The 13,958-nt window shown below is 38.4% G+C and overlaps 1 protein-coding gene across 1 annotated transcript; it reads right to left on the bottom strand.

Moving 5' to 3' along the window:
* Positions 1-3,918: 3,918 nt before the first annotated feature.
* LOC145982349 (uncharacterized) lies at positions 3,919-4,881 on the bottom strand. The gene has a single exon (XM_083115906.1). The coding sequence runs from the start codon at positions 4,879-4,881 to the stop codon at positions 3,919-3,921; it is 963 nt and encodes a 320-aa protein (XP_082972032.1).
* Positions 4,882-13,958: the final 9,077 nt, after the last annotated feature.

Raw genomic sequence — 13,958 nt, 5'->3', positions numbered from 1 at the left:
AAAATTCAAACAACACAAGGGCCAGTTGGAGCATCAAACTATAATAATTGCTGATTTTGTAGCATTACTAAAACCATTAAACTTTTCAGATCCTGATCCTGAAATGTCTTCTACTACATCTTATCAGCTCCATGAGGTTTGTAGTTATGGTTACATAGTTGTGTGGCGTAATTCATTGAAATCTAATGAGCCGTATGTTGCAGAGGGCCAAATGCTGTCAAACATTTTGTTTTCAAAAATGAAAAAGTAAAATAAATTAGTAGTGTATTATCTGTTACAAAACAAAGAGTACCATTATCTGCTGGTTACTAACAATTATAATATGCTACTGAGATTTGCCCACAGTCCAATTCATATTTTACAAATAAAAATAAGAAAATTCATCATCATGATCATTTCACAGGAGAAAATTTGGGGATTTTGTGCAACACCTTTAATCTCAAAATACAAAGAGACAAATTTATTCCCGTATACTTTAAAAAATACAGTGGCTTTGATTTCCATTATTTAATTACGCATCTAAGTTATGATACAGAACATATAGATGTTCTAGCAGAAAATGAAGAAAAATACATAAATCTTAGTAAAACAGTAAAGATTCCTGGTGGTGGTAGTAGTTAGATGAGATTTCTAGACTCTATGAGATTTCTCTGCTGGCCTGGATGCTCTTGCTAAAAAATTATCTGATGAACAGTTCAAAATTACAAATAATAGTTTTCCTGGCTAGAGCATAGAACATATTAGACAAAAGTTGGTCTATCAATATGAATATATGACAGACCATATACTATGTTTAATCATGAAACTCTTCCTCCTCTCAAGGAGTTCTACAGCCAACTCAGAGAAAATAATATTACAGATAAAGATTAGCACCATGCACAATTAATGTGGAAGCAATTAGGGTGTAAGACAATGGAAGATTACCATGATGATTATCTAAAATTAGATGTGACAATTCTTGCTGACATATTCCAAGCTTTTCGAAAATTGTCTATGGATTTTTATAAATTGGACGCTGCACATTTTTACAGTCTGCCAGTGTTTGCTTGATCAAATATGTTGCAAAAAACAAAAATTGAGCTGGAGCTGATTTCAGATCCGGACATGTTTCTTTTTATAGCGGCATGGTATAGTCACGGACACTTCTGGGTTGTAACGACCCTATTGAAGAAGCACTGAAGCAAGTCATCCATGTCTGACCAACAAGCGCCTTTTGACTAGACAACACAACCAGCATTGCAATTCTGCGGCTTGTATAGCAATCACTGGTATGCATCTCTGTAAATTTAGTAGTGATGGCAAGGAGAAATAAGAGATGAAGATTGTCGATCATAATGCCTCGTGATCTAGACATTTAATAATACTCGATCCACGTTACGTACCATTATTTAATGTTGTTCGGGATCGAATCTGACGGACTGGGTTTATATTTTCACTCCTTGCATTACAGTAAATTCAATATTTTACAATTATATTAATGCTTTGAAGGAAAATAATACCCAGAAAAACATCGAACACACGTGCACACCACTCTTCTCACACATATGCACTTGAAATCAAACACACAAATCTAAGTTTTAACTTCCAAGTGAATGTCCAAATAATAGTAAATGGAGAAGCACGATGTGCGAAACATGGGATTTTTCACAGAAAGAATGCGTCTATTTTTGACATACGTGTTCGTTTAATCTGTATTTTTATTCTTCTAAAAAGTTCTCTATCACAAGGGTATATAGAGATTCTCTATCTAGGCGATGTATATCTTATCAATGGTTCCGTAGCTACCATTCTCCAGTCCCTTCCACACACTTGTCTTATTTATTTACTTTATTCATATCAACTCACGAAATACCATGAATCTAGCGAAAACACACAGATATAGTTAGAACAAGAAACACACCTCGAGTCGAAGTTCCCAGACTCGAGTTCAGGCCTTTTTCCGAGGGTGATTATTCCTGTGTGTCTGTTTATCATCTCTGTCTAAAAAATATTCCTCATTATTGCCGAGATTAGCCTAGGGAGAGACCAAAGCGTCTGAAATAACAAAAGTACAGAAAATTCAAGACACATCTGCCTAGCCATGTTATACCTTGGGAATTAACAATCTGAAAATTAACTTGCGTTCCATTCGCCTACTTGCGAAAGAGTTTCGTGTTGTCTCGTTTGGAGTTTTGGTTATTGTGTCGGACTATCATGCGCGCAATCCGAGTTCGAGCCCAGCGAAAAGGAAGTTTTTTTTGTCTAATTTCATCCAACCTTATTTATAAAACTGAGGTTTCTGCAAAAGCTTTTGAATTGCATGCCACTTCGTATGTTTCTAATCTGAAAGCAGCAAAGATGAAAATTTGATGTTCCGAAACCACGTATGTCAAAAATAGACGCATTCTTTCTGTGAAAAATCCCATGTTTCGCACATCGTGTTTCTCCATTTACTGTTATTTGGACATTCACTTGGAAGTTAAAACTTAGATTTGTGTGTTTGTTTTCAAGTGCATGTGTGTGAGAAGAGTGGTGTGCACGTGTGTTCGATGTTTTTCTGGGTATTATTTTCCTTCAAAGCATTAATATAATTGTAAAATATTGAATTTACTGCAATGCAAGGAGTGAAAATATAAACCCAGTCCGTCAGATTCGATCCCGAACAACATTAAATAATGGTACGTAACGTGGATCGAGTATTATTAAATGTCTAGATCACGAGGCATTACGATCGACAATCTTCATCTCTTATTTCTCTTTGCCATCACTACTAAATTTACAGAGATGCATACCCGTGATTGGTATACAAGCCGCAGAATTCCAAAGCTGGTTGGGTTGTCTATAGTCACAAGTCGCTTGTTGGTCAGACATGGATGACTTGCTTCAGTGCTTCTTCAATAGGGTCGTTACAACCCAGCAGTGTCCATGACTGTACAATGCACACACATATATGCAAGAGCCAACAAAACACATATGACAAAATAATATAATCCAAATGAACCTTCTAGCTACATATTCTATGTTCATGTAAATAATTTGCATGGTTAATCAATGATGCAGAAACTTAATTATGGTCATTTTCAGTGGATAGATATTCATCAATAAACATAAAAAAATTTGATCATACGGGTATGGTTTCTTAGCTGAGGTTGATATTGTTTTTCCTCATTACTTACATAATCCGTTTTCTGATTTGCTTTCAAGTAATGAGTTCAAGTGTCCACCTGAATCAAAAGGAAAAAGCTTCTGGTGACTCTTGAAACTAAAGAGAGCATACACTATATGAATCTCAATTTTTTAATACAGAAAAGGTTCATTTGGTGCAAATTTGAAGAGTCCTCAGATTCAAGCATTGAGAGTGGTTGAGGCCTGTTGAGTGTCAGTTTCCTGAAAGCCCCGCACTACATTGGCTAACTGGCTGAACTCCACTCTGGCCCGAATTATCCTAAATGCGTCAGTTCCCGCACGGTGTATGGTTAAGTAACAGACGCACAAAGACGATATATACATACATTTAATGTCTATAATACACATATACGAAGGACTATACAATAACTAAACAATATACACGAAGGACTGTCTATTCGGCTGTAGAATGTCTCTACAGCGCACTTGTAACCACGCGCGTATGACACGGTTCCTCTCACGACGACTCTCTGATGACGACTGTTCTTTTCTCGTGGCAACGCCCAAGCAAAGAGCCTGGCTCACCTCTCGGGACGTTCCCGAATTTACTTGTGGGTGTAAGTTCCCGTAATCAAGTATGCGGGAGGTTCCGCAGTTTATTTACTCCCACGCACTTCACATGAATAACTCACACATATACACAAAAATGGAAAACAAGATAAAAACACTAATTATATACATTGTTCACCAAACACACTCCCCCCCGTTGAAATATTAATTTCAACCAAAATCAATAATTTCAATGTAGTAAACTTATGTCTCCTTAGAATAGGGGAGAGGAGCAAGTTTCACAATTGGACGTCTGTATTGCCCATCAGCTGTTCGCACTGTCACGGATCGTACTAACTTGTCTGGTCCTGGATGAACTTTCACAACTCTTCCTAGCTTCCACTGCTGTGGAGGGGTAGATTCTTTCAACAACACCAGATCTCCTATCTGTAGATTTACCTTCTTCTCCATCCATTTGGGCCGCTGCTGGAGTCTGGACAAGTACTCTGTTGCCAACCGTTTCCAAAAATGTTGCGTCATTTTTTGGATCAAATGCCACTTAAACAAACAATTCGACGTGGATGACGTAAAGTCTGCTTGTGGTACAGCCAGTAACGAATCACCGGTTAAGAAGTGTCCTGGCGTGAGTGCCGTTGGGTCATTTGGATCACTACTTAACTCCGTTAATGGCCTTGAGTTAAGACACGCCTCTATTTGTGTCAATAACGTGATGAATTGCTCATAAGTGAGTAATTTTGAGCCCATAACTCTTTTCAAGTGATATTTCACTGCCTTCACTGAAATTTCCCAAACTCCACCCCAGTGTGCTGCTCCCGGTGGATTGAAATTCCATTGTATGCTTTGAGAGGCCGTAATATCTGACATCGATTGGACGTGTTCTTTTTGTCGCATGAATTGAAGTAGCTTTTCCAATTCTCTGTTTGCTCCTACGAAGTTCGTTCCGCAATCGCTGAAGATCTGGTTAGGTTTGCCACGTCTGGCCACAAACCTACGTAATGCAGCAATGAATGTAGGCGTTGATGCATCATTTACCGCTTCCAAGTGAATTGCTTTGGTTGCAAGACACACGAAAAGAGCGACGTATCCTTTGGTGATTTTTGAAGACCTGATTTGGCAACTCTTTATTGAAAATGGGCCGCAGTAATCTACACCTGTATTTGCAAATACTCTGCCTGGATTGACGCGAGGGGCTGGCAAACTACCCATGAGTTGAGTTGCTGTCAACTGTTTTTCCTTAAAACATTCTTTGCACTTAAACACAATTTTTCGAATTAAGTCCCTCCCTCGTATAATCCAAAAACGTTGCTGTAGGACAGCGAGAAGCAATTGTGGGCCCACATGTAAATGTTTCAAATGTTCATGTTTCACGATGAGCTCTGTAAGTTTGTGTTCACGAGGTAACAGACTGGGATGTTTCTGTCAATTTTCATTGTGCATTGTGTAAACGTCCACCTACTCTCAGAATTCCCTCCTGGTCCAGGAAAGGAGTCAATTTAAGTAATGGGATGTTAGAAGGCAAAGGATTCCCTTCTTTCAAATGCTTCATTTCTGTAGGGAATGCTGTAATTTGAGCTTGTTTCACTAACACAAGCAACGTGTGATTAAGTACGCGTGCTGAGAGGGGTCCAAACTGACGTTCATTAACACTTATCTTGGTGTTATGCATAAATCTGAAGCACCAAGCCACTACTCGTTGGAGCTTTGATAAGTTTGAATACTTGTTTACTAATAACTCCTCCACCTCTACCGAAGACTGTAACATGAGAAGACCCTTTTTTCTCTCTCTCTCTCTCAACCACAGCTGTTCCTGCTGCGTTGATCGTGCGTGTAGGATTGAAAGACTGATTACGTAACCACTGTGGGCCGAAGAACCAAATATCACGTTCGAGCAGGGTTGAGGGAGAAATTCCTCTTGTCGCCAAATCAGCTGGATTCTCTTCACTGCACACGTGGAACCAATTCTCTGCAGGGAGAACCTCGTGTATTTTAGCAACTCTGTTGGCAATAAATGTACGCCAATTAGAAGGAGAAGAGTTTATTCAACACAACACTATTGTAGAGTCGGTAAATGCAAGCATATCTGTAATGTCCAAATGAAGATCTTCCTTTATTGTCTGCAGCAAACGTATGAGTAACACTGCAGATCAGAGTTCGAGTCTCGGGAGAGTCACTTTCTTGAGAGGCGCGACTCTCGTTTTGCTTGCTACGAGATGCACTTCAACACTACCGTCGCTGTATGTAGAACGTAAATAGGCAGTGGCCGCATGGGCCGCTCGGAACTGTCACAAAAGAATATCAGTTCGCACGTTAGCGGTTTTGAAGACACGATGAGCCTAGGCACCTTAATATCCTGTAACTTATGCAACTCCGCCCGAAATCTTTGCCATGCAATTTCTAGTTCTGGTGGAAATACATCGTCCCAGTCAAGTTTAACTTGCCCAAGTGTTTGCATGAAGATCTTTGCTTTGACAGTTACTGGAGATATCCACCCGAGGGGGGCAAATATTTTCGCGATGTCTGATAACAGAATGCGCTTGGTTAATTAATCATGAGTTGCGGGTTGCGTCACTGATACTGCGAATTCGTCACTCGCTGGATGCCATTCGATTCCGAGTGCCTTTATATGTTCATTTATGCTCACATCCAATTCAAAGTTCGTTTCTCGCAAATGTACAGGGATTTCATTCAATACTTCGGAATTGTTCGAGCACCATTTCCGCAATTCGAAACCACCTCTTTGTAGAAGTTCACTTATTTATTTTTGTAACGCGGTAGCTTGTGTTACTGTATCACTGCCAGTCACTAGATTGTCTACAAAGAAATCTCTCAATGTAATCGCCGCTGCTTCAGGGAAGTCTGTCTCTTCGTCGCGGGCCAGCTGTTGTAAACATCTGGTGGCTAAGAAAGGAACACTAGCCGTACCAAACGTCAGTCTCTCTAATCTGAAGTCTCGTATCTCTTCTTTCGGTGACTTCCTCCACACAATGCGGTGATATTCTGCATCATCTGGGTGTATTTTCACCTGTCGGAATATTTTGACAACGTCCGAAGTAAGGGCAATTTGATACGTACGAAAACGTAGCAACTAAGGCATTATGTCGTCTTGTATCTCGGGTCCTACAAGCAACTTATCGTGGAGGGAAACTCCTGTCGTCGTCTTCGCACTGGCGTCGTACACGAGCTGTAAAGCCGTTGTGGAACTGTCCATTTTGATGACACTATGGTGTGGAAGGTAGCAACTGCTTTCTTGGGGGACAGGTAATTTGGAATTCGGAATGACGATCATTTGACCCAAGTCTAGGTATTCCTGTATACACTCAGCATACTTTTGTTGACGTTGTGGATTCTTGACGAGTTGTTTCTCCACTTGTTTGAGACGCTGCACCGCTAGGGGACGTGAAGCTCCCAGAACACCGGTTTGTTCTCGGAAGGGCAATCTCACAACATAACGACCGTTGATGTCACGTTCGTGTGTGTTTCGAAAATGCTGTCCACAAAAGCTTTCTTGTACAGTTTTACCGATGGCACAGTCTCTATTTCCCAGAAGCGCTATAGAGTAGCGTCCAGATCACTACATGACGCATGATGTGATGACACTGCGCGTTGATTGCACGGAACGTTAATTCTGCCCATAAGAATCCACCCAAGTGAAGTATTTATGCCCGTTGGTGTACCTACTGGACCTGCCACTTTCTCAGGTCTTAAAAGTAAGGGAACAATATCCGCATCAAATAAAAATGTCTATTTTCCCTGGTTTGTTGAAGGAGGGGGTCGGCAAGGTCAAGGTTATGTAGGTGTGTCCACTGTTCATCAAAAGTGAATTGCTGCTTGGGCAAATTATTTGTAATCTTTTTCACAACGATGGCTTTGGTGGTGTACGTTTCGTTGCCCGCTTTTGACCTAAACTGTAGGTCCACCATGGAACGAGAAGTACCTGTTCCGGTTGCTGGAATACCGGATATGGCAACACTGATGTGTTTCTTTCGAAGGCCTAATTGCTGACTACAGTCTTCCGAGACAAATGTACACTCGGAGTCCGTATCTAAAAGTGCACGAAAATGCCGAACGTTGTTGTGTCTATCCCTCACGCCCACGGTGGCTGTAGACAAGATAACTTCCTGGAATGGAATGGCTTTCTTCTTGCTGGCGATGTGGGACGTTACTTGCTGCGTAGAACTGGGATTTTCACTAGGAGAGAAGTGAAGAGATGTGTGGTGCTTTCTAAAGCACACCATACACGTGCGCGAAGTACACTTTCCGACGTTACAATTAGATTCCAAACAGTTGTAGCACAGATTGTTGGTTTTCACGAAATAGTACCGATCTTTCACAGACATTTGTTAATACTTCTGACAAGTATGCAACCTGTGGTGTCCGCGGCATTTAAGACACACAGTTTCAGCACCTGTGTGATACGAATTCACATTCTTCTTTACTTGGCGATCAGTGGCCCTGGGAGGGGGTTTGCTGGACATTGGGAGGCTGGAGGTCAACGTAGACGCTGCAAGAGCTCTGGCACGCACATCCAGGAACGTACTCAGGTCCTCGAACTTAGGCACTTCTGCATTCTTCAGTGAAAGTTCCCACTGTTGCCGAGATTCTGCATCCAACTTGTCTGTGGTGTGAAAGACTAATATTGCACCCCAAGCCTCTACAGGAATGTCCAAAACATTCAGCACACGCACACACTCAGAAGTGACGTCAATGAGCTTGCGTAACCCTGCGGCCGAGCTTGATGGCACACAAGGTTGATTCACCAAGCGTTTAATCGTGCTGTTCACAATCTCTCTCTTGTTTTGGTACCGCGAAACTAGCAGATTCCACGCCTCCTCGTAGTTTGCATTTGTTATTGCGATGGACTGGATTAATAATGACGCTTCACCTTTTAAAGCTGAATTCAAGTATTACAGCTTCTGAGCGCCACATAGGTGTTTGTTGTCATGAACCGATGCCACGATTAAGTCCCGAAATGACAACCATTTATGTATGTCACCACTGAATTCTGGTAATGTCAGTTTTGGTAACCGAACGTCACTTTTTGCATCACTGTTGACCTCGACCGCGAAAACGGGAGAAACGGCTTCCTTCTGTTTTTGGTAAAGGGAGCCCAACAAGAACTCTAATCTGTCTAGCACCGCACTTAGTTCATCGTAGTACTCAGAGAACAATGTTTCTTCGCACTGTTTAGCGAGATTCACAAGTAATGCACTACAGTCTGCACTTAGTTGAAGGACCTTGTCTACGTAGACTTGAAGTGTCGCACTTTCCAGCGTTGTTGAAGCTGACTTGTTTTCAATCCGCGTAACTTCCCGCTTGAGGACTGTCTTTGACACCTGTAACTGCTCCATGTTGACCCGTCGTACAAGAGACGCTAAACGCATATGGCGGACCGAGGGTGTGGCACGTTGACTCTTCTTCTGGCTCGTTGATTTCCCGACGAACTACCGGAATACAGCACAAATACTACAATTGCGACGCATCCGGCCCGGAGGACCATTTGTTGAGTGTCAGTTTCCTGAAAGCCCCGCACTACATTGGCTAACTGGCTGAACTCCACTCTGGCCCGAATTATCCTAAATGCGTCAGTTCCCGCACGGTGTATGGTTAAGTAACAGACGCACAAAGACGATATATACATACATTTAATGTCTATAATACACATATACGAAGGACTATACAATAACTAAACAATATACACGAAGGACTGTCTATTCGGCTGTAGAATGTCTCTACAGCGCACTTGTAACCACGCGCGTATGACACGGTTCCTCTCATGACGACTCTCTGATGACGACTGTTCTTTTCTCGTGGCAACGCCCAAGCAAAGAGCCTGGCTCACCTCTCGGGACGTTCCCGAATTTACTTGTGGGTGTAAGTTCCCGTAATCAAGTATGCGGGAGGTTCCGCAGTTTATTTACTCCCACGCACTTCACATGAATAACTCACACATATACACAAAAATGGAAAACAAGATAAAAACACTAATTATATACATTGTTCACCGAACAAGGCCTCATATTGAGACTAGCACAAGACACAGAACACTTGCTACTTCAAATTTAGATAAGGATTTCTAAAAATTAATGAATAATGCTGTCTAAGGTAAGACCATGGAGAATATTAGAAAGCATGTAAATGTAAAACTAGTCTCTGATTTAAAAAAGTGTAATAAATTAGTGGCAGATCCACAAATTTAATTGGGTAAAAATATATAATGAAGATTTGCCAGTTTTTAAAGTGGAAAAACCATGGTTCAAATTTAACAAACCCTTCTATGTGAGAGTTGCAGTTATGGATATGTCTAAGCTACATATGTTCCAGCTTCAGTATAACACAAGAAAGCCTTTTAATAAAGATTACGTTTTTCTTCTGTATATGGACATACCAAGACATACCAAGACACCTAATCTGTATGAAGATATAAAACATCTTAAGTTGGTTGATTATTTTGACACATCTTCTTAACCTCCTAATTTTGATAATCCTTCCCACAACATAAAGGTGTCTGGCAAAATAAAAGATGAACAAAGTAATGATATTATTAAGGAATTTATTGGATTACGAGCAAAGATGTATGCAATTAGTTCAGAAAATATATTATTGAAAAAGCAAAGGAGTAGTTAGAACCATAGTAGAGAATAAACTCTCCTTTCTTGATTATTACAACAAAAAATAATTCAAAATATTAATCATGTATTAACTACAAAATAAAATGAGAAATATTGCTCTGGATTCAGAGGATGACAGGAGACAGATTATCTCATGTGAAATACATACATACCATTGGTTCACTATTGCCTAGAAGATGGCAACCAATGTAATATTTGTAAATAAAAGAACCATAAATCTGTGTGGAATTAGAAAACAAGTCATGGAAGAACCTCAGATAGTCTCACCAAAGTTTTACTAACTTATTGTCTAAACTACATGGACTACTAATTGTCTACTTGAACAGTATCCTGACATAATATAATAATGATATTGGTAAAATATTTTATATTTTTAATAACAATCTAAATTATTACAAATTTCCCATTGGTGGGGAACTGCAATTCACCATAAATCCTGAGAATAAGGGTGAGATAAAAATATTTATTATCTTATCATATTAAATATGATAAGATTAATACTGTCACAACATATGATATAACTGCAAATGATTATGTGTATATAGAATTGCTGGGAGAGTATGATAAACTAATAACTGTGATTTTGGAGTTGAAAATCACTTATAGTATAATAAATAGCAACTACCGAAATGCCTAATGATATTTTCGGTCATACAAAACACAATGATCACAGTGATGAAATCCTTGTACTTGATATTAGAGTCAAAAAGTTACGTACTGATCTACGAACATTACAAGAAACTATCAACTCTAGTCTCTAATATGAGATAACTAGCATACAGTCTAAGTGTCTGAATCCTATTGTCAAAATTGATGCTGAACTGAAATCTTTACTGCAAAAATACACTAATTTAGACTCAATAGACAATCTTCAAAACTTAGAAGAAAGTGTAGGCAAACTGAAAATGAGGTTGAGAAATTCAGACAAGTTTAGACTCCTAATGTAGAACATATGAAATAACAATTAAAAAATCAAACAAACGGTATTCGTGCAGAACTTCAAGCTATTATCCAATATATTAAAACTCAACAAGATTATGGTAGTACATTTATTTATGTGCCTGAGCAGTTTCAATTTCTTGAAATTAATACATAGGAAAATATAGAAATTGAACTACAAACAGATGAACTGCATACTGCCATAACTGAAGTCCAATCCAAACTTCAAATATTAGAAAATTTTATAAATAATCTACCCTCCTCCAGTGAACTTAATGCCATTGTTCGTAATGTTACTAACATCAAACTCCAGCTTAAGACTTACGACGATTTGGGAAAATTCAAATTACCATAGCCCACATTGATGATACTTTGACAACAATGAAATATGAGTATTCAGGAAATACTGGAATGAATGCTACCTCGCATTACTGAACTCTTAGTATAGTTAAACAACAAATTAATAAGCTGGAAAATCTGAACGATGGATCTGAATTATCTCACTTTCATCATTTGATAAATGATATACAAAACAAATTAGAAACACTTCAACAATCAACACCTACACAAACTGACATAACACAACTCCAAGATGCCTTAATTACTGTAGCTAATGCTACTGAATTAATTGCTGTGAAAGAATCTTTGACAATACTCAAAATACTGTAGCTAGCTTAACTACTTCTAAGGGATTAAGAGCTGTGAAAAGATCAGTAAATAAAATACAATAATCTGAAGATATTAAAAACATTCAGGTAAAAATTGCACAAATTCAAGAAACTATTGCAACTTTGGCCGCCAACTAAATTGTCAGTGAACTTTACTCATTATTTACAGAAATCAAAAACCAAGTACATGATCTTTCTGGCCAGAGTTCCAAATTCAGGCTTGTGGAAAGAGTACAGCAAATTATTTCAAATATTAATCTTCAAACGTGGACTATAGAAACAAATCAATAATCAGCCTTATTAAGTTTCCCGACACAGCTTCATAGTTTAAAAGAACAATTTAAACAACTGTATGTTGATATGAAAATCAAACCCAGCTATGGAGCTTTGATGAGATTGTTAATGCTATAATGGAACACTTGGAACCATTGTTGAGCAGATTGGATGAAATACTAGAGAGCACTGGACATATGATAGGGCTTGTAATATTTACAAATTATATTCTTACACACAGACTCATGCATTTTTCCTCAATGGTAGTATACAATTTCTGAAGTTTCGATATTTGAGAAAGGGAAAACAATTTGAGGTGTTACTTTTCACTATACAAAGAAAATATAGTGTATCCAGGACACTTCAAATACCAATAGCAGCTTGTGATAATACAACCAATAAATATAATATAGAGCAAGATAAATAATTGTCTGTTTTTGAAGTTGAAACTAGTGACCAATTATTTTTTGAAGTTAAACAGTTGTACCCTGAGGATAATCCCATTTATGTAATCTTCTCTTACAAGACACAATATCTAGACAAGATATAGTTAATGAACTACACAGACCAACTCGTCGTAACTACAAACGACTATCTGTGGTAACAAAAGGAATTGATTATTTGTATCAGGCTGATTTGATTGAAAGGAAAACAGGAAATTTGAAAAATCTGAATGAGTTAAATCACGGTTTTAAGTATTTGCTTACTGTAATATACTCTTTTATTAAATATGCTTGGGCTATTCCTCTGAAATCAAAAACAGGATATTGTGTCTCTGAGACTTTAAGTATATTTTTGAAGAAGGTAGAATACCTCGTCACCTACAGACAGACAGAGAAAAATAATTTTACAATGCCACAATCACCAATTTAATGGTCCAGCTTGATATTAGGCATTATTCTACATAGACTAACTTGGAAGCTAGCATAGTTGAAAGATTCAACATGACATTAAAAAATCATATGTGGAAACGCTTTAGTTTGCAGGGTATCTATAAGTGGGAAACAATTTTATCTGATCTTGTTCATAATTACCATAACTCTGTACATAGAACCATACGTATGAAGTCTACTGAAGTAAATGAATGTAATGGATTACAATTGATATATACTGTGTACTGTATTAAATATCAAAATACAACCATGAAACCCAAGTACAATGTAGGAGATCAAGTGAGTGTTAGTAAATTGAAACACCATTTTGAAAAGGGTTTTACTAAAAAATTGAGTACAGAGTTGTTCACTGTGGCTGCAGTCTTGCAAGGGAACAGGTAACCATATATAACAAAAATACAATTGCAATGGAATATTGAAAGGAAGATTTTATGACGACGAACTTAGCACTGAATACCTAGATACAAATCTTATTGAGACACTATTAGCTAGAAAAAACAAAAACTAATAGTGAAATGTCTGGGACTTAAAGAAAAAGTTGGATGACCACAGACAAGAAATTTCTATGACAACAACATGGAATCTGGTAAAACGGGTGCATAATTTATTATAAACCAGAAAGAATAATGTTGAGTTGCTACTTAACAATATGTGGTGTTTCATTGTAGGTCGATCTGGTTATGGAAAAACTACAATACTTGCAGATAATTTTTTGTTTGCCCCCAAATCTTAGACTTAAAGAACAGACACTTGTATGTTTTCTCAAAAAGTTTGGAACAACTCAAATGCCAGCAGCTTATGAAACTTTATGAAGGACTGGGCATAGCTACCTTTAAATCAGAAATAAAACCACTTGACAATTGTTATGAAAACTCAGTTGT

Source organism: Lepisma saccharinum, unplaced genomic scaffold, assembly GCF_977018435.1.
Source record: "Lepisma saccharinum unplaced genomic scaffold, izLepSacc3.1 HAP1_SCAFFOLD_144, whole genome shotgun sequence".
Classification (NCBI taxonomy): domain Eukaryota; kingdom Metazoa; phylum Arthropoda; class Insecta; order Zygentoma; family Lepismatidae; genus Lepisma; species Lepisma saccharinum.
This window is presented reverse-complemented; position numbering and strand designations above follow the sequence as displayed.